Source organism: Prionailurus viverrinus, chromosome X, assembly GCF_022837055.1.
Source record: "Prionailurus viverrinus isolate Anna chromosome X, UM_Priviv_1.0, whole genome shotgun sequence".
NCBI lineage: Eukaryota > Metazoa > Chordata > Mammalia > Carnivora > Felidae > Prionailurus > Prionailurus viverrinus.
In genome coordinates, this window is record NC_062579.1 from 105,314,331 (window position 1) to 105,335,296 (window position 20,966).

At 40.3% G+C, this 20,966-nt stretch overlaps 1 protein-coding gene across 1 annotated transcript; it reads right to left on the reverse strand.

The window, feature by feature from the left end:
• Window positions 1–8,746: 8,746 nt before the first annotated feature.
• MMGT1 (membrane magnesium transporter 1) lies at window positions 8,747–20,136 on the reverse strand. Its single transcript, XM_047843584.1, has 4 exons — window positions 19,755–20,136; window positions 15,846–15,898; window positions 13,509–13,612; window positions 8,747–11,842 (listed from the first exon to the last, which is right to left on the reverse strand). The coding sequence occupies exons 1-4, from the start codon at window positions 19,831–19,833 to the stop codon at window positions 11,683–11,685; spliced, it is 396 nt and encodes a 131-aa protein (XP_047699540.1). The 5' UTR covers window positions 19,834–20,136; the 3' UTR covers window positions 8,747–11,682.
• Window positions 20,137–20,966: the final 830 nt, after the last annotated feature.

Here is a 20,966-nt window from a genome sequence, read left to right on the forward strand (position 1 = left end):
TTGATCTCAAGACCTGGAGATCACAACCTGAGCCAATATCAAGTGTCGGCCACCTAACCAATGGAGCCACCCAGGCGCCTCCAAAATAGGAAAAGATTTCTTAAGAAGGAAAAAAAAATTGCTAAGCATAACAGAAGAGGTGGATACAATTGCATTGGTAATACTCTCATTTTTAAGTTTGATGATAAATTTACAAACATCCATTTTACTAAGTTTCATCTTATGTAAAATGTCCCATATATTTTTGTATGAATGAAGTTACATTATAAAACGTTTGCCTGGAAAAAGAAAGGCTTATAAGTCAGGGCAGAGAAGGAGGACAGTGCCCTTAATAACCACGGAAGAAATAAATTCAACTTTTAGCAGAAGTTTAGTCTTACTAGTGAACCTGTGGTTTGAAGAAACTATTACAGAAGCAGGGTTACCATGAAAGAAAATCGAAAAAACAAAAATCCTAGCAGGCTGTTATTTTTAATGGATATTTGCTACATCCCTTGAATGCAAAGATGAGTCAACATTTAAAAATCTATTCTTGGGGCACCTGCGTGGCTTAGTCGGTTGAGCGTCCGACTTCGGCACAGGTCATGATCTCGCGGTCTGTGAGTTCGAGCCCCACATCGAGCTCTGTGCTGACAGTTTGGAGCCTGGAGCCTGCTTCGGATTCTGTGTCTCCCTCTCTCTCTGCTCCTTCCCTGCTCATGCTCTGTCTCTCGCTCTCTCTCTGTGTCAAAAATAAATGTTAAAAAAAAATTTTTAAATAAAAAAATTAGAATCTATTCTTATAATTTACCACTTCAATAGGTAAACAAAGAAAAAATTATGATTGTCTCAATATATACCAAAAATGCATATGACAAAATTCAAGATCCATTCCCAATTTTAAACATAACAATAACAAGGAGTAAGATATAAGGTTAATATATAAAAGTCAATTGCTTTCCTAAATACCGGTGATTAATATTGGAATATGAAATTTAAAAAAATGCCATTTGCAACAGCACCAAAATAATGGAACACATACACATCAAATGAAATATGTACAGGATCTCTGTATGGAAAACCACAAGAGCTATATAAGTAAAGAGATATTCCATGTTCACAAATCGGAAGATTCAATATTATTAAAATATCAATTCTGTCCAGCATGATCTGTTCAAAGCAATCCCAAATCAAAATCTCAGCAAGTTATTTTCTTGACCAACTGGCCACAAAGACTATAGGGAAAGATGGAAGACCCCGAACAGCCAACACAATACTGAAAAATAAGAACAAACACGGAGGACCCACACTACCCAATTCCAAGACTTAATATAAAGCCATAGTCGTTGGGGCTCCTGGGTGGTTCAGTCGGTTAAGCATCCGACTTTGGCTCAGGTCATGATCTCACAGTCTGTGAGTTCGAGCCCCGCGTCGGGCTCTATGCTGATGGCTCGGAGCCTGGAGCCTGCTTTGGATTCTGTGTCTCCCTCATTCTCTGCCCCTCCCCCGCTCACACTCTCTCTATCAAAAAAAAAAAATGAATAAACATTTAAAAAATTAAAAAAAAATAAAGCTATAGTCATAAAGACAGTATGGTACTGACAAAAGAGTAGACACGTGGATGAATGAAACAGAGTAGACAAGCCAGAAAGAGACCAGCACATATAGTTAACTGACTTTTGACAAAGGAGCAAAGGTGATTCAAGGGAGAAAGCATAGTTTTCTCAACAAATGGGATTGGAACAATCAGCTATCCATCCATGTGGGAAAAAAATGAACCTAGACACAGATCTTCTGTCTTTCACAACAATTAACTCAAAGTGTATAATGGGCCTAAATATAAAATGAAAAACAATAACATTTCTGTAAGAAAACATAGGAGAAAATCTAGACGACCTTGGGTTTGGAAATGAGTTTCTAAATTCAAAACCAAAAGGAAAATTCACAAAAGAAATCTGATAAGTTGGACTTTACTAAAATTAAAAACTTCACTGTGATACACGCTTTTACAAGAATGAAAAGCCAAACCACAGGGGAGCCTGGGTGGCTCAGTCGGTTGAGCGTCGACTTCAGCTCAGGTCATGATCTCACGGTTGGTGACTTCGAGCCCCGCATCGAGCTTGGGCTTGCTGCCCTCAGCGCAGAACCTGCTTTGCATCCTCTGTCTCTCTGTCTCTCTCTCTCTCTCTCTCTCTCTCTCTCTCTCTCAAAAATAAACATTAAAAAAAAAAAAACGACAAACCACAGAGTGGGAGAAAATCTTTGAAAAACACATATCTGTAAAAGACTTGTATTTGAAATATACCAAAATCTCTTAAACCTCAACAGTAAGAAAAGAAACAGCACAATTTGAAGTTGGGGAAAAGATCCAAATTAGATACTTCACCGAAGACAAATACAGCTGGCAAAGAAGTATGTGAAAAGGTGCTCAACGTCATTTGTCATGAGGGAACGGCAGATTAAAATGAGATATCGCTGCATACTTATTAAAATAGCCAAAACTTAAAACCTGGCAATACCAGTTGCTGACGAGGATGCAGAGCATTATCTCACCATATGGTCCAGCTAAGCATGCACCTTGGTATTTATCCAACTAATATGAATAATTATGCCCGTACAAAAATGTGCATGTGTTTAAGCAGCATTATGCACAATTGTCAAAAACTGGAGATGTCCTTCAAAAGGTGATGTGCAAATAAACAGTGGAACATTGATCCAGTGGACTGTTATTCATAGATTCAAAAAAATGAATTAAACAGTAGACAGACATAGAGGAACCTTGAATGCATATTGTTAAGGGAAAGAAGCCAGTCTAAAAAGGCTACATAATGCAGGATTCTGACTATATGACATTCTGGAAGAGGCAACACCATAGAGACGGTTAAAAGATGAGTGGTAAACTGGGGCTCAAGGGAAAGGGAGAGGGTTGAGGAGCTGAAGCACAGGGATTTTTAGAGCTATGAAATTATTCTATATGAGAGTGCAATTGTGGATACATAACATTATCAATTTCTCAAAATCCATTGAACTTCAAAGCACAAAAAGTGAACCCTGATGTATACAATTTATTTTTTTTAATTTACATCCAAGTTAGTTAGCATCTAGCGCAACAATGATTTCAGTAGATTCTTTAATGCCCCTTCCCCATTTAGCCCATCCGCCTCCCACACCCCCTCCAGTAACCCTCTGTTTGTTCCCCATATTTAAGAGTCTCTTATGTTTTGTCCCCCTCCCTGTTTGTATATTACTTTTACTTCCCTTCCCTTCTGTTTATCTGTTTTGTATCTTAAAGTCCTCATCTGAGTGAAGTCATATGATTTTTGTCTTTCTCTGACTAATTTTGCTTAGCATAATACCCTCTAGTTCCATCCACGTCTTTGCAAATGGCAAGATTTCCTTCTTTTTGATTGCCGAGTAATACTCCATTGTATATATACACATCTTCTTTATCCATTTATCCAGCAATGGACATTTGGGCTCTTTCCATACTTTGGCTATTGTGGATAGTGCTGCTATAAACATGGGGGTGCATGTGTCCCTTTGAAACAGCACACCTGTATCCCTTGGATAAATACCTAGTAGTGCAATTGCTGGCTCATAGGATAGTTCTATTTTTAGTTTTTTGAGGAACCTCCATCCCGTTTTCCAGAGTGGCTGCACCAGCTTGAATTCCCACCAATAATGCAAAAGAGATCCTCTTTCCTGCATCCTTGTCAACATCTGTTGTTGCCTGAGTTGTTAATGTTAGCCATTCTGACAGGTGTGAGGTGGTATCTCATTGTGGTTTTGATTTGCATTTCCCTGATGATGAGTGATGTTGAGTATTTTTTCATGTGTCAGTTGGCCATCTGGATGTCTTCCTTGGAGAAGTGTCTATTCATGTCTTTTGCCCATTTCTTCACTGGATTATTTGTTGTTTGGGCGTTGAGTTTGGTAAGTTCTTTAGAGATTTTGGATATTAACCCTTTATCTGATATGTCATTTGCAAATATCTTCTCCCATTCTGTCGGTTGCCTTTTAGTTTTGCTGATTGTTTCCTTCACCGTGCAGAAGCTTTTTCTTTTGATGAGGTCCCAATAGTTCATTTTTGCTTTTGTTTCCCTTGCCTCTGGAGACGTGTTAAGTAAGAAGTTGCTGCGGCCAAGGTCAAAGAAGTTTTTGCCTGCTTTCTCCTCGAGGATTTTGATGGATTCCTGTCTTACATTTAGGTCTTTCATCCATTTTGAGTTTATTCTTGGGTATGGTGTAAGAAAGTGGTCCAGGTTCATTCTTCTGCATGTCGCTGTCCAGTTTTCCCAGCACCACTTGCTGAAAAGACTGTCTTTATTCCATTGGATATTCTTTCCTGCTTTGTCAAAGATTAGTTGGCCATACGTGTGTGGGTCCATTTCTCGATTCTCTAGTCTGTTTCATTGAGCTGAGTGTCTGTTTTTGTGCCACTGATGTATACAAATTTTTAAAAATCATTTAGGCCAGGGGAATCCCAAGATAGAATGCAGAATGTGACAAAGCAATCGAACTGTATTACAAATTTGTGAAGCAAACATACTGAAGGGGAGGGGTGTAGACCTAAGTAACTTTGGAAATGAGTGGGGTCTATAAAACCAATGGCAAACAAACATGTATAATCACTGCTGTAGTTGGGAATGTCGTTTTCCATGAGAGTACAGGGTAACGATTCTGAAACCATGTATAATGGGTTTAAACAATTCAAGTAAACAGGTAGCAGACCGTGGGAGCCAGGTTTCTTAGCATGGGAGTAGCGGTTTGCAGATCAGCAAGGGGAGGTGGTTAGAATGATTTATGTGATGATGGATGGAATGTCGGTATGAACTCGTGTTTCACATAATAGAGATACAGCAGTTATGTATGGAAATATTTATATATGTGTGTATATGCACAGGTTAGTGTATGCACATATATTTTCTTGCCCCATCAGTTGAAAGGGTCTTGAAGCAACAAAACCCCAGCAGCACTGGGGCCCAGATCCTGGTTTCTAATACCATTCTTCAAGAAAAGGACTCAGGTTCCCTGGAGAAAAGCCCGATTCTAGGACTGGGGAAGGAAATATACACGATGAGCCTGGAACATCTTGTGGCAGGAGGTAAGGAAGTGCTTAAAACAAAACGAAAAAATCCGCAACAATGGGAGTATGTCAAAGGGACACACAGGAGCCCAGTGAAAGAGCTACCAATGTCCAACACTGGGGCAATTTCCACCTCAAAGTAGTGTTGCATGATAATCCAAAGTGTAAAAAAACATACCCAAGAGTCGAAACTCATATAAATGACCAAATAAGTTAATAAGGGGGAAAGAAGAAACATACCTCCGGTGCAGAAGAATGCCAAATGGGGCTCCTGGGTGGCTCAGTCGGTTGGGCATCCAACTTCGGCTCAGGTCATGATCTCAAGGTTTGTGAGTTCGAGCCCCGCGTTGGGCTCTGTGCTGACAACTCAGAGCCTGGAGCCTGCTTCGGGTTCTGTGTCTCATTCTCTCTGTGCCCCTCCCCTACTTGTGCTCTTTCTCTGTCTTTCAAAAATAAATAAATGTAAAAATAAAAAAAAATAAACATAAATTTAAAAAAAGGAAGAATGCCAAAAATAACTTATGTAGATACTCCATCCTCAAGGAAGTAGAGCAGAAGTCCCTATTCCCTGTGTGGCCTATGCATAGTGACTTCCTCCCAAAGAGGACAGTATGGAAATGGGGGGGAAAAAAAAGGAACTTTACAGTGGAGAAACCTGACAAACACTAACTTAGGTGATCAGGAATTACATCAACAGTGGTAAGTCACGTTCATAAATATGTACCCTTGATAGAACAATAGCACGCGTAATCCCAGTGTAATGGTAAAAACATCAGACAAATTGCAATAAAGGGAAATTTTACCAAATACCTGGCCAGTATCCCTCAAAGCTGTCAAGATCATCAGAAACAAGGACAGTATAAAAAACTGCCACAGCCAAGGAAAACCTAAGAAGACATTACAGTTAAATGCAATGCAGTATCCTGGCTGGAATCCTGGAACACACAAAGGACGTTAAGTAAAATCTGGGGAAACTTGAATATTAACTGTAGTTTGTAACAATGTATCAATATTGGTTCCTTGATTGTATCAAATGTCTCATGGTAATGTAAGATGTTAGCAATAGGGGAAACTGAGCATGGGGTATGTGGGAACTCTGTGCTATCTTCCCAATTTCTGTGTACATTTAAAACAGTTCTGAGAAATAAAGTTTATTTGGAAAATATCATTTTTTAAAAAGAGGTAGAGGAACTGTTTAAAAGGGACTAGAGGGGCATCTGGGTGACTCAGTTGGTTAAGCATCCGACTCTCAATTTCGGCTCAGGTCATGATCTCACAGTTTGTGAGTTCAAGCCCCGTATTGGGCTCTGCACTGGCAGTGTGGAGCCTGCTTGGGATATTCTCTCTCTCTCTCTCTCTCTCTCTCCCTCTCTCTCTCTCTCTCCCCCTCCCTCCCTCCTTCCCTCTGCCTCTCTCCCACTCGTGCTCGCTTGCTCACTCTCTCTCAAAATAAATAAATGTAAAATAAAATAAAATAAAATAAAATAAAATAAAATAAAATAAAATAAAATAAAAAGGAGACTAGAGAGACATACTATAATGTGTGAACCTTGGTGGGCTCAGCTATGAAAGTCATTCTGGGGACACATGGGGAAATTTGAATATATTGGATGGTTCACCATTTTCTTCAGTGTGAGAGTTGTATTGTGGTTAAATGGGAAATGTACTCATTCTTATAGAAATGGCACACTGACATATTTAAGGATGTCGTGATGTCGTGAAGTGTGATTATGAAGTCCCCAATTTACCATAAACTATTCAGGAGAGAAAAACAAAAGTGGCAAAATATTAGGAATGGTGACTCTAAATGAAACGTATATTGGCATTCTTATTATTACTCTTTCACGTTTCCCATAAGTTTGAAATTTTTCAAAATACAATTTTAGAAAAGTAATCAACAGGATTCTAGAAATGGACCAAATGATACTAATGTCCATCTGGAAATATAAACATGCATGAATAAGTAGGAAAAATCCCAGTCATTTTTGCAACAGACTTCAGAACTCAGAAACAGGTCTAAGTATGTACATAAATTCAATGTATGAATGAGGATGGCTTTTCAAATCAGTGTGGGGGAAAAAAGTCAAAAAATGGAGTTGGGATAACCACACAGCTATTTGGGGAGAAAAATGTTGAATCCTTACCTCACTCCTTCTACCTAAATAAAGTCCAAATGAATCAAAGATGTAAAGATTAAAAAAAAAACCTTAAAAGTACTGGAAAAATACATTAAATTTATTCTTAAATGTAAAGAAGGCCTTTCTAAGCAAGGCATGAATCCCAAAAGCCATAAAGACTGAGAAGTTTAACTACATAAATAAGTAAATAAATCAATCTCAGGAAAATATTGCTAAACATATGACAATGGACCAATTTTCTTAGCTTACAAAGAGCTCATACAAATCAATAAAAAACAAAGCATCTAGTAGAAAACAGAACATGACCACACAGTTCACAGAAAATGAAATATAAGTAACCAATAAACATGAAAATGTGTCCCATATCCTTTATTAAAATGCAATATAGCTGAAGTAAGGTGCAAGGTATCACTTATTCAGTTTCAGATGATCAGATGTTTAAAAGTTTAGTACCCAGCAACGGCATAGGCCTTGGGAATAATTGTTCTTATACATTATATGTGGGAGAATAAGTAGGCAAAGACTTCTGGAGAACCATTTGGCAATAACTACTTAACTGAAAGTGAAAAATAGCCTTTGACCCAGCAATCCTACTGCTAGGAAGTAACCCTGTGGGTGTAATCTCATTATACGTACAAGTCTGTTCACTGGAGTATGGTTTAACCATAGTAAAATACTGAAAACCTGAGATCCCATCAGTGTTTCGACATTTGTAACACATTCATACACTGGAACGCCACACAGTCATTAAAAAGAATGAGGTATTTCTGTATAGCCTGATACAGAAAGATCTTGCAAGACACAGGTGGCAAAAATAGCAAGATACAGAAGAGTGTATACATTCTGACTCCATTAGTGTAAAAATTTTTTTAAGATATATTTGCTGGCAAATAATGACATCCCCGAACAAATACACATGACACTTTAAGCTGGTTACCTTTGGAGAGGGGCATTAGGCACGGGAGGGAAGGGGCAGGTTTTAATGTCATGCCTTTCTGTACAATCTGATTTGTTGTTTTTGCCACGTGCATATTAACTTCATACTTGATTTGTAGGTTATTTTGACATATCCCTAGGTAGAATTGAATGCTGGTGGTGTTAGTTTTCAAAATACTCCAGAGAGGTGCCGAGTTTTACAAACCAGAACTTCCCCCTGGATTTTCATCAGACTCCCGATTGGCCACCTGATGCTTTAATCATAATGATGTCAAGTATAAAGTTATAACAAATTTGCAACGGGATGACTGGACACTGCTACTCACGGACTGAAATTCTTATACTCCAAAGGGCATGTGATAATTTGTAAATATAAGTGAGATTACACATTCTGTTTTGACTCTAAAAAAAAAAACACAAAATAGCCATTAGACTTTACATGTACAAGAAAAAGTGAAGTATCCATTGAATTTAGTAAAACAGCATCACACTGGAAAAAAAAATACAGTCATAAAATTAGCTCTTACATTTTTCTGGGGACAGAGAAGCAGAAGAGAATGATATTTAAAAAACAAAACAAAAACAAAAACCACTACCAAAAACAGGGTGAGACAATCATTTATTTATTGGACAGGGCAAGGTCATTTAAAGAGAGGAAACATATCCAAAAGAAGGTGTTTAGCTTGGTGTTACAGGCATTGATGTTCACAACAAACAACACTACTCAATACATCATGGAAACAGGCCACATACAACCAGGAAGATGCTGTCATGTCACTCAAAAATAAGCCACAGTGCTTAGGAAACAATCATTAGGGAGTTAGCAGAGCATCATGGTCTCTAATCCGCCGATCTGCATGGTCTGTGGCTGGGACATTAGCCGAGAGCATTTGGCTGGTTCCCTGGTTATTAAGAAGTGTCTTGCTATATTCTAGCGAGCCTTCAATATTGAGTACACGCTTCTGAATGTCTCTAAAATTGGCAGTCACCTGCAGGCTTAACTAGCTCACATCACTACATTTTTGGACTACCCTAGGTAGTCATGGACGGTCTCAAAGTATTATAAATAAAATTCTGAATTTAATTCATTTAGCACTGTTACGATGCATCCAAATCAGCTTTAGTCCTATGGTACATACTTGAAAACAGAAACAGAAATTCACGGGAGGGAAGTAAAGAAGAAATTTGGGAAGCTCATCTGGCTTGAGGTATACACACCTGCTAACAAAGTTAGACGCACCTGAAAACTATGTCAATTATCTGCCAAAATATTGGGCATGATTTTTACTTGGACTTTCCTGACTGGGCAGGCAAAGATTTCAATATCCATTCTAGAGCCGAGCCAAAATCTTGTAAATAGTAGTAGATCATGAGTGACTGATTACGAGCAAAAACTATTCAGCCTAAAAGTGACTAGAAAACGAGTAAGTGTCTGGCCCTCCCCGGTCACATCCCCTGATTTTACCAACCACTTCCTTCCACAGAAATCACAGTTCTCGGGAGGAGACACGCTCACTCCACGTGCAACAAAACTACATTCGAGAAGCCAGTCACTCAAAGACCAGACACTGTACGAATCCACTCGTATTAAATGGCCAGAACAGGCAAATCTATAGAGGCGGAAAGCAGATTAGTGGTTGCCCGGGGCTGGGAGGCACTGGGAGGTGGGGTGGGGTATGAGAGGTGCCTGCCAAAGGGTACAGGGTTTCTTTTGGGGGTGACAGAAATGTTCTAAAACTCACTGTGGTGCTGGTCATACAACTTTGTGAAAATATATTACAAAACCACTGAACTATACCCTTTGAATGGCAGCATCGAAGGTATGTGAATATTAAAAAAGGAAGACAGCCCCCAAAAAACAGAAAAGAGGCTCTTGCAAGTCAAGTCATACCTGAGGAAATGGTAGACAAGCCTGATATAAGGAGCTGCCTTCTCACACACAAGGCAGATTTGATTTACATTATAACCACATTAACCCCTGAATTCCACTGTTCATTCATTTCTAAATTATTCTAGGCTATCAGCAGATTTCTAACTTTGTTCTCCTTAGAGAGCAGAGTCAGTGTTCCACAGACAGACTGGCTTGGCAAAACAAAACTAAACGACAATAAGAACTCAACGACGAAATAATCTCGTGCTTTGGGGCTGTGTGTTACCAGGCAGAATAGAAGAGCTGAGGTTCATTTCTAATGGGAAAAATGCCACCAGGCATAAGGGCACCTTACGACTGACTCTTGCCTAAAGCATATTTCCTTTTCAAATCTGCACAGTTATTCCCTTTGCACCTACACAATTCAACAAAAGCAATGTTTTCATACCTGCACAGTTCAACAAAAGCAACCTTCTCTACAAAAGAATGTGACGCTCCCTGCAGATCAAAGAGCTAGCCAAATTTCCCTGAACCTAAAATTACTGTTTCTAAACAAAAAAAACCAAAGTCTCCTCTGTACCCTCATCCTTACCTTCAGCAACACACAATGAAGATGGAAAACTCTAAGCCTGCTATAAATCCGAAGCCATAAAACAATTTCTTAAATGACCTTGTTTTTAATTAAAGGTATTAGTTCCAAATATTTAAAACACATTTGTCCCGAGGCCTTGGAAGTTGACCTCTGATGAGAACTTTCCTTTAGTCTTACTAATTCACTAGTTTAGTATGCAGTAAAATAACAGAGTCTTCGAAGAAGTTAAACAGGCTAATGACCAGTCATGGGCTTTCTTCTGTGATTACTATTCTTCTGCAGACAGGATAATTAATGAAACCATGAGTGGTCTTTTTGGTCTATCTGCAGCTATCCTTAAACTACATAATCGGTTAGGGAAATTTCCCACAGATAAATGAAGAGAACACAAGTAGCTTTACGGCAAGTTGAATTTGTTAAACCTACTTATGACAAAGAATTTCGGACACAAGAATCGCTCACTGCACACAGAACCCCAGAGAAGTGATGGCACAAGACAGCTGACGTGGGAAGGTATACGGGAGTGGGGCGGGGTGAGAGGTCGTGAGAAATTAAAAACTGGTATGTATCTGCTGGAGCAGAGCCACTGTTTAGGGGGCGTCAGGAAAACTGCTAAGTCACCATTTTGGTCTCTTCAGAGAAGTCCATTTGTTGTTAAGAACCAAAGACCTTCCTGCTATCATTCGTGCTGCAAAATGCAGTAGTCACATTATTGCCAAAAGGATCCCAAAAACTCAAGTGCAAAAGAAGAGAAATCTAAGAAAATAAATAGTTACAAAACCATCAACATTTTTCAAAGAAATGTGTTCAAAACAGTGACTTTTACAAAAGATAGGAATTTCTTTTAAGTGGAAAAAGGAATTCTCTCTATGAAAGCTCAAAGACTCATTTCACAGATAACTTATACTCCATTAATGATTTGATTAACAGTGTACAAACAAGGGCCATAGACTCTTTTTAATTAGGTCTGAAAAATCAATATAATATAAATACTGATGATGGGGGGGGGGGAGTGTTTTATACCCCAAACTCCAATATTCCAGCTCTGTGTCCTGTCCTGTTATTATAATCTGTAAAAATCTTAACGACGCAGTGATTCAAGTTTTCGTAACTTCAATGATGTATTAGAGGACAATGCATCTTGATTTGAAGAGTTTGTTGTATCCGAAGGCCGGAACAGCACTCGACCACGATGATTAAATACATAAAATGATGGGTGATTCCTTAATGTGTCAAATGTCCTTAAAAGAAAAAACAAAGAGCATCCACTTTAGATAAACCTGTCAAAAAGCCTATTTGAAAACAAGCAGGCTTCTAATGAATTATGAATTTGCTCTTAACTAAGTTTAAATCCGTGAAATCAGGCTATAAACAGGCTATAATCATACTGTGTTTCATTTCTTTTTCCTGCGCAAGGAAAATAAGAAGCCTGGGAAAGCAACACAAAGCCCTCAAATTTGTCTTTCAGCCGTTCCTTTCTATGAATAATAGCACGAATCATCGCTCAACTGTAATCACATCTATAAATCTTACTCTAGCTAGCCATGCCAAAAATTTTTTAAACCAGTACACAGATTTTACCTTTGATTATTTTCATTTGGCCCTCGCTACTCAAGCAATACGATCGTTTCACAGATCTGTTTCCAAGAATCTTTCAAGTACAACAAAAAGCTCCTTTTGGCCCTTCTGTACCTTCTGTTGTCCAAACTCATACATTTTGCTACCACCTACTAAATGTATATATTTTGCTACCACCTACTTAATGCCATTCTGTTTTACTTCTTTCCTGGCCCTCTGCCTGCAATTCTTGGTAGACTCTTTGTAAGAACTACAGTGGGTGGTGATAGTAGAGTGTCCTTTCTATTTTCTCAGCAAGATAGATATATATATATATATATATATATATATATATATATATATATAGTCTAAAAAAGTTCACAAACACCTAAGTGTATGGCTTTTAGTATTGGTTTGTTTAAACATTATTTTCCTGGAGAAAGAAGGACTCTGCCTCGATAAAAATTCACATCTCAAAGTCAGCCCACCTAAAAATCCAAGCATACTCCCACGTAAAACAGGAAGCCTGGGATGTGACTATTTAAAATGTAAATTGAAAAGTAAAAGTAACAAGGGGGTGGGTTTCCTCTAACAAATAAATGCTCACTGTGAATCCTTCTGAGGAGACATTGTAAAGGGTTAAAATTTCCAGGTTCAAGAAGGTGGGTGAAGTCCAGAGATGGAACTGAACAAAGGTACAAGGATAATTTCATGACAGTAAGAAATATGGAAAAGAAAAAGCAAGCAAAGCTCAAGGAAATAGCTTAGAAGTACAGGAGAAAAAAAGAAAGCAAAATAACAAATATACTGTAGTCCAGGAAGAGGAAAGGGCCAGAGAGCACAGTCTATGTCACAGACTAGGTTCAAGTGGTAGAGGAAACAGAAAACCCCTATTCTTCCAAACACTGAGCTGGAACAAGTGGATAAAGAGAGTGGGGGGAGAAAGGAAGGAAGGAAGGAAGGAAGGAAGGAAGGAAGGAAGGAAGGAAAGAAGGGAAGGAAAGAAAGGGAAGGAAAGAAAGGGAAGGAAAAAGAGGAAGGATGAAAGGAAACAATTTCTGAGGGGATATCTTCCTATACGTCTATTTCTTTCCATCCGTCGAACCAATAAATAATTTTAAGCAAATACAACACATCTTAGTCTACTGTCAATAATCTGTCATACGACTTCCATTTTTCCATCTCATCAAACACGGCCTCGGTATTTTCACCTCACTACTCAAACGAGCTGCATAATCAAAATGTAAAAACAAAACCAACTTTTATGTACCAGAAAACATACATTTTAAATTATGTAAATGAAGCAAAACCCCTATGAAACTTAATGCCTATGAAAAGGGAAGGACTTACTTATTTTTTAGTTCTGAAGTGGCATCCATGTCTTTAAACTCCCCTGCAATATGAACTATACCATAACAGGTAACTGCAAAGGCCAGAAGTGTCTGAAGAACTATCTGTGAGTATAAAGATTGAGATTATCAAATAACATACAAATATTATCATAAAACTTTGCCATTTTCTCTCCATCTCTTTTTAGCCTCTGACAAGTATTTCTCCCAGGTCCTACCAAGGAATCAATTCTCCCTTTAAATAATTTGAACTCAGACACACCAAAATCTTCTATACATTCTGTGGATTGGCTGCAAAGATACTTCTGGGTCTTCTCAAATGGCAAACAGGTACTGAGCCATTCAGAACTCAGTTATCAACAGTTACCTGCTTCCAAGAGCAACTAAGAATTTTTAAATGTATTATGGTTAAATATCATTGAGTATAAAAAGAACACCCCTGGGGCGCCTGGGTGGCGCAGTCGGTTGGGCGTCCGACTTCAGCCAGGTCACGATCTCGCGGTCCGGGAGTTCGAGCCCCGCGTCGGGCTCTGGGCTGATGGCTCAGAGCCTGGAGCCTGTTTCCAATTCTGTGTCTCCCTCTCTCTCTGCCCCTCCCCTGTTCATGCTCTGTCTCTCTCTGTCCCAAAAATAAAATAAAAAACGTTGAAAAAAAATTAAAAAAAAAAAAAAAAAAAAAAAAAAGAACACCCCTGACCCACCACCCAGCTTAAGAAATAAACCTACCAGTACCTTTCAAGTCCCACATGTCCCTCTCCAGTTCTATCCTTCACCCTTCCCTCAAGGTGAACTATTGTACTGAACTGTAGATTAACCAGTTTTTGAGGCTTTTCTTTATAATTTTACCAGCTATGTATGTACCTCTAAAATGTATATTGCTTCCTTTTTTTCCCATTTTTGGACTTTCTTGTGAGATTCGCCCCTATTGTAGTATATGTATCCTTGTAGTCCATTCATTCTCATCATGTCTTATATTATATGAATATTCCAAAAGTTATTCATTCCACTGCTGACGGCTACGGGGGCTGTTTCCTGTGTGTTACTTTTAAAATGTCAGTATGGATATCCTGGTGTATGTCTCCTGGTACATGGGAGTAGAACCACTGGGGGAGAGTATACACACGTTCAACTTTATTAGGTAATACCAAAATGTTTTCCAAAGGGGTTGTGCAAGCAGAAACTTGCAATGTTTGATATTAACCAACATGGGATTACAGGCACATTTGATTTTCTTGATTGTGATTTTTCTGTATTTTCCAAATTTCCCAATTTGTAAACAGCAGCAAGGTATTTTAAAAAGATATAAATGAATACATGTGTGGTGGGGGGGGGGGGGGGCGGTTAATCCACCACAAAGCAAAGGTGATAGAAGAGTGAGTTAATAGTCTCATCTATCAAAACTTTCATTACACACAACTAAAGTCAAAATTAGCCACAAGCTATTACTCTTAACTTTCTAAATTAAAACTCATATCACATGTTATACCAATTTACATTCCCCCACCAGTGTACCGAGACCTATTTCATACAATGTAATCACAGGCACCATTAACAAGAATGTGGCAAATCAATGACTTATCATGAAATTATGTCACAATAAACTGTTAAGTAATAAAAAGCTAATTATAAAACCATACATATATACACAGAGATAATAACTTTTTAAAAGAAAAACTGTTTTGATTAGGTAAAACTGTACATATGTAAGTAAAGATAATACTGTTTGTGCACAGGAAGAGGGCTGAACCACTGACATACTCCGAACTGTTGGGAGTAGAAGCAGAATTGCTGACCAGTGGGGTCACTTCTCTTTTATTGTACAGGGTTGGTTTTACTTTTTACACATACTGTTTGATTCTGTTACAAAGAAGTTACTAGTGTGTCATTTACAATCCTTTAAAGATAAAAAGGGTGAGTGAAACTAATGTAACATTTTAGCTTAAAAAAAACCAACAACACGTGTGTTTGTTTTTATTTACTTTTACCGCCTACATATATGTCCCTAAACAATGTTACTTTTTCTTGTTCTTAAACTTTACATAAAAAGGAACTTTGCTAAAAAATGAAGCCAAATAATCAACTTTTTAAGTTCGTCTCAGACTACGAACGAAGAAACTTCAAGAATGACTATTTAAACTACAGTTCTAGAAACCAAACACAGAAATCTTTTGTTTCCAAATCTTCGGGTTTTACAATGAGTGACAAAAAGTAAAGTAGAGAACAGATGTTATTTCATGTCTGGAAAATTTTATGAGAATAAAAACCAGTAAAAAATTATTATAAGCTATGTGGCTAATTTTTAAAATATATTTTAACGGAATATAAATGACCAACTTACATCTATTGGCAGTGATTCATCTTCCTTTTCTGTTAATCGCATATAAGAACGATCTATAAACCAGAAGCATACCATTAAGGAAATTGTAGCCCATTTTTCTTTCTTAAAATGCAAGCAAATCAATACACCAAAGAAGCGGCTGACTTATATGCTACATAAAGCAACGCTAATCCCGGATTCCTCAAAAACCTCTATCTTCTAAGGCAGTCAGCCTGATCTTGAACTATTTTATTTTCATCACGACCTGCTTTGTCACCTTATAAAACACAGAAAGAGTGAAAGGTGAGCAAGTACAAGGAAGAAATACCTAAAACCACATTTTTTTCCTTCTTTCAGTACTATAGGAAAACTAGAATCCTCTGAAACTGTTTCTTTCACTAACGGGTCAAAGAAATCACAATTATTTAAAAACGAGTAAGCCTACAGAAAATCTCAACTCTGAAGTAGCACCACCATCACATAGTATGGACCAAGTAATACCGGTATGGATATGTTTTTCTCCTGCCAGAATATGTTGGAGCAGTGGGAGAACAGGTGAAATTCCAGGATGTCAATTTCTGCCTCTCCGATTAAATTACAATTCCGCTGCTGCCTTAGCCTCAGGAAGCAGCAAGGTAGGAAAGAAAAGCATCAGGATTTGGAAGCTGATAAGCCTGGATCATAAAACCAGCTCCTCAACTTACTGTCATTGAGTTTATCTCATTCAACCCGAAGACATCCATCACCATGAGTTGTAACATGTATCTCAATTTCAGACTGTTAGAATGAAGGACTTGGAAGGGGACGTGTGTCTGAGTGTCAAAGAAATACAGTATCTATTTTTCAACTGCCCATGTTTCTGCAACAGTAAAATGGGGATAATGTGAAGATTAAGTAAGATACATGATAGCCATTCTGCCGTAACAAAGCTCAGTGCAGCAAAGATGGGCATTGCTACAGTACAATAGTTTGCTATCCGCTGCTATGGTCTGACGGGACACAATTAGCTTCCAAGGTAAATATTAGTCTTTTTGCAACATAAGCATTATAAAGAGGCCCCACTGCAGTGACAAATGCCACAAGGCATTCTCATCTCACCGGAAACACGAGTCTCTAACTCTAGAAGAATCTTGCACAAGCCCTATTTAATAATGTGCTGTGGACTAAAAAACCCAAACTGCTGTCAGGGAACATGCAGTGACTCTTAAAAGAGTGCACTTAGAGACATTTCTCAAGTTTTATCTTATGGGTTTAACATAAGGACCGGTGTAAAAGAAAACATCCAGCCAATACCAAAAATAGGTTTGGCTAGCTTCCTACTGTCAGTTCGATTCCCAGCCAGCCTTCTTCTTTGCATGAAGGCTAATCTGACTCTAACACTACCTTTAACCAGGCATTTCCTCATTTGTGAAATGAAGGAGTCAGACTTACTTCCATGATCTCCTCGCTCTAGAACTCTTAAAATTCCAACGCCGAAGCCAACTGTACACAATGACGCAGAACTCAACAGTACCCTAATCTCGTCTACAGTAGCGCTTCTCAAAGGACTGCACAACCAAATCATCTGAGGATCTTATTAAAATGCAGATTAGGATTCAATAAACTCTGGGGCAGGGCCTGAGTTTCTGCCTTTCTAGCAAGCTCCCAGGTGATTCCCTCGAGGCTGGTCTGTTAAACACACTTGGGCAGCAAGGCTCTGAGATATGTTCCTTAACCTCCTTGTCCCTCACCTCCCACCCCTGGACCATCTCCAAGCATCCTTATGTACTTTTAGCATAGCATCTATATTACTTTATTGTGATTATTTATTGATCCATTTGTTTCCCCACTTGACTTTGAACTTCCCCAGGGCATCACTGTACCTCCAGCGCCTAAGCACAGAGCAATTTCAACCAGTTACATGAAACTGAATTTCATAAAGTGGTGCAGCACATAGGCTCTAGAGCCAAACTGCTTGTCTTTGAATCCTGACCCCGCCATGTATCATCTCTGTCAGTTTGTGCAAGTTTCCTAGCTATGTTCGTCTCAACTTCTTCATCTTTCAAAAGAAATCATAACAACAGCTACCTCCCCCACAGCGCTTTTGGTAGGACTGAATTATATAATACACATAAAGTGCTTAGTTCAGTGCCTGGCACATGGTAAGCACGTAATGAATGTTAGCTGTTATTATTGTTATCATTAAAGATTGGAGCTTTGGAGAAGCTGTCACAGAATAGAGAAGACGGGGGAAACAAGACAACCAAATGTAATGTGATACCCTGGATTGATTCCTGGAATAGAAGACCTTATCGGAAAAACTTGTAAAATCCAAATAAAAGCTAGACTTCAGTTAACAGTAATATGCCAGCGTCAGTCTCTCAGTTGTGACAATATGCCACGGTAACAGAAGATGTTACCAATGTGGGAAACTGGGCGAGGGGTATACGGTAACTCTGTACTACCTTTGAAACTTTTCTGCAAATCTAAAATTTCAAAATAACAACGTACGTAAAAAATAAAACTGAATTTCCGTCAGACAAATGTCATGCCATAATACATGCATGAAAAAAGTAGTGAAAATAGCTCGGTCATTTTAACTGTGTATAATAAACAGAAGATTTTATCTTGAAAAAAAAAATTAAAGCTTTGAAGGAATTCACATTTCATTTTCTACTTTACTCCTGAAGGTGGGAAGTAATCTAGCAAACGAATAAAGTTCAACTTTAAATTCACTTCCTTCATTTAACAAATGTATTGAGTACCTACTGTGGGGAGGATTATGCTAGGCAGACAGATCATAGCAATGGATTAAATGAGCTGCCCACGTGCGCTAGGACAGAGGTTAGCAAACTTTTCCCGTGAAGAGTCAAATAATAAATATTTTAGGTTTTGCAGGCCACACTGTCTGTGTCAACATCTCAACTCCCCACTTAGAAAGCAGCCAGGCAACACCTAAATGAATGGGTGTGGCTGTCTGCCAGTAAAACTTTATCGATGGAGACTGAAACTTAGATTTTTTTTATTTTTTATAACTGTCACGGATCATAAAATGATATTCTTTTGCTTTTTCCCCCAACAAATTAAAAAATGTGAAACTATGTGTAGCTGACTACAAAAACAGGAGAGAGGCTGCATTTGGCCCACCTGCCAGAGTTTGCTGACCCCTGGTCTAGAAGACAGACCTAAAAACGGATCCGCTGTCTAAACACTGCACTACCTCGTCTGTTGGCCTTCCAAGTTTCTTCTCCACGATACAACCGTATTGGTATGTTAAAGTACTTTTACTTGTTTGCTTTTAAATTTCCCAACCACTCTGTGACACAGGAAAGGCAAGAATTAAAATCCACCTCAGTGAAAGCTCACAGAAGGGACATGACTTGCCCAAGGTCATACAGATTTAGTGGTAAAGCAAGTTTTTCAGAACCAGCCCTCCAGACTCCCGGTCCAGTGCCCTTTCTCCTGCAACACAGTGCCCCCACAAGGCAAACGGTCATTTAACTTCTCAGTCTCCGCCTGGACAGCCCAGGAGCGCCCAAGATGCTGTCCACCTAGCTGTCGTGGGACCATGAGCACCAGAGGTCCTCAAGCCGACACTTAGCCTGCTCAGCCCCACGCTGGATCTGACATCACTCGTCCCGGATTCCGGGCCAACTCCCTCTCTGGCCACCCTGCAGCCCCACGGCCTCCCTCTCTGCCCACCCTGCAGCCAGCTCAGAGCCCTCTCCCAGGCACCCCCTTCCCCTTCCATCCCTGCTGCAATTTCAGGTGCCCGTCTCCTCAAACTCAAGCCCCGCGCCGCTTCTCGGAGTCACCCCCAACTCTAAGGGCTCAAATGACCATCCCCGGGAAACTCGGTCCGACACTCCCTCAGCGTGCGCCCACACACCGCCCCCGGAGTCCCGCACAGGAGCGGCCGCGGTCTCGCCCCCACCCCACCCCGGCACTTACGCTGAGCAGCGGAAAAGGCCGCGTGGGCTAGGGCAAAGAGGCCGACGCCCACCAGCCCCTTCCATAGCGACGGCGCCATGATTCCGGAGGAGCGGCAGCCCAACAAAAGAGGCGAAGGGCGGCGGAGCTGTTCCTGCTTCCACGGGCGGGTGTCCGCGCAGCGCAGACAGATGACGTCACCGAACCCCTGGGCGCGAAATGCCTTAGAGGTGGAAAAACCAAAGAGCCGTGAGAAAGCGGAAGCAGGAATGCCGGGAAGGAGGGGAAAGCGACACGGAATAAGGTCCGCGAGTGACCACGAGCCGAGCCTGCGCCGCGCGGCCTCTCCGCGAGGGGCAGCGCTGAGCTGAGAGCCTTGCAGAAAGAAGCGAAAGCGGATCAATGGAGAAGCGGAACGGAAGGGCGCCAGCAAATGAGCGTGGGCCGCGGGGCAAGGGGCGGGGCCTGCGGAGAGGCCGGGGTGGGGCTTGAGGGGCGGGGCGGCGAGAGGGCCGGAGGGGGAGGTTCAAGGCGGCCCCGGGTCTCTACTCCTGGCAGGGGGGTTTGTTTGTTTGCTTTGCCTTTTCGCTCCAGACGTCTCGTGTGTTTTCTGACCGCCGGTCCAGTGCTTCAGCCTTCTGGGAGCCGACACTGCTGAAGGAGGCAGAAAGGGAAGCGGCGGCGGGGTTGGGGGGCGGGGGTATAGAGGAGGAAAATCCCGGGATTTGGAGCCCCAAACACTTGGCATGCGTGGGATGCTCCGTAAAAGTTAGTTCCTTTCCCCTTACCTTCAGAAGGGCTTGAAGGAAGATTCACGCCCCAGGGGGTATGGTGCCGTGGGACAATTATGTTCTGGAGGGAGCCAGTTTACGTTAGGTTGCAATGAAAGGGCGCGAACGACGCCGGCCCATTTTCTCTCTCTCTCTCTCTCTCTCTCTCTCTCTGATCAGAAAAAAAAAAAAGTATACTCTCCTTTCTTGATTTGTCTTTGTGTCCATCCCCTAAAATGTAGACATTCATTAGTGAGGTTCTTCCCTGGAATTATTTCCACCCTGCTCTCCTTTGGCGAGCTCACCTATTCATTCCCACCGCTTCGACCACAGGGATTCCAAAGCGACGTCTCGATCTCAAACGTCTCTCCTTCGCTCCAGATCTGCATTTCCAGACCCGCTAATCATTTATTTCTGTACCGCGGCACTTCAAACTTAATGTGGCCGAAACGGAATTCATTCT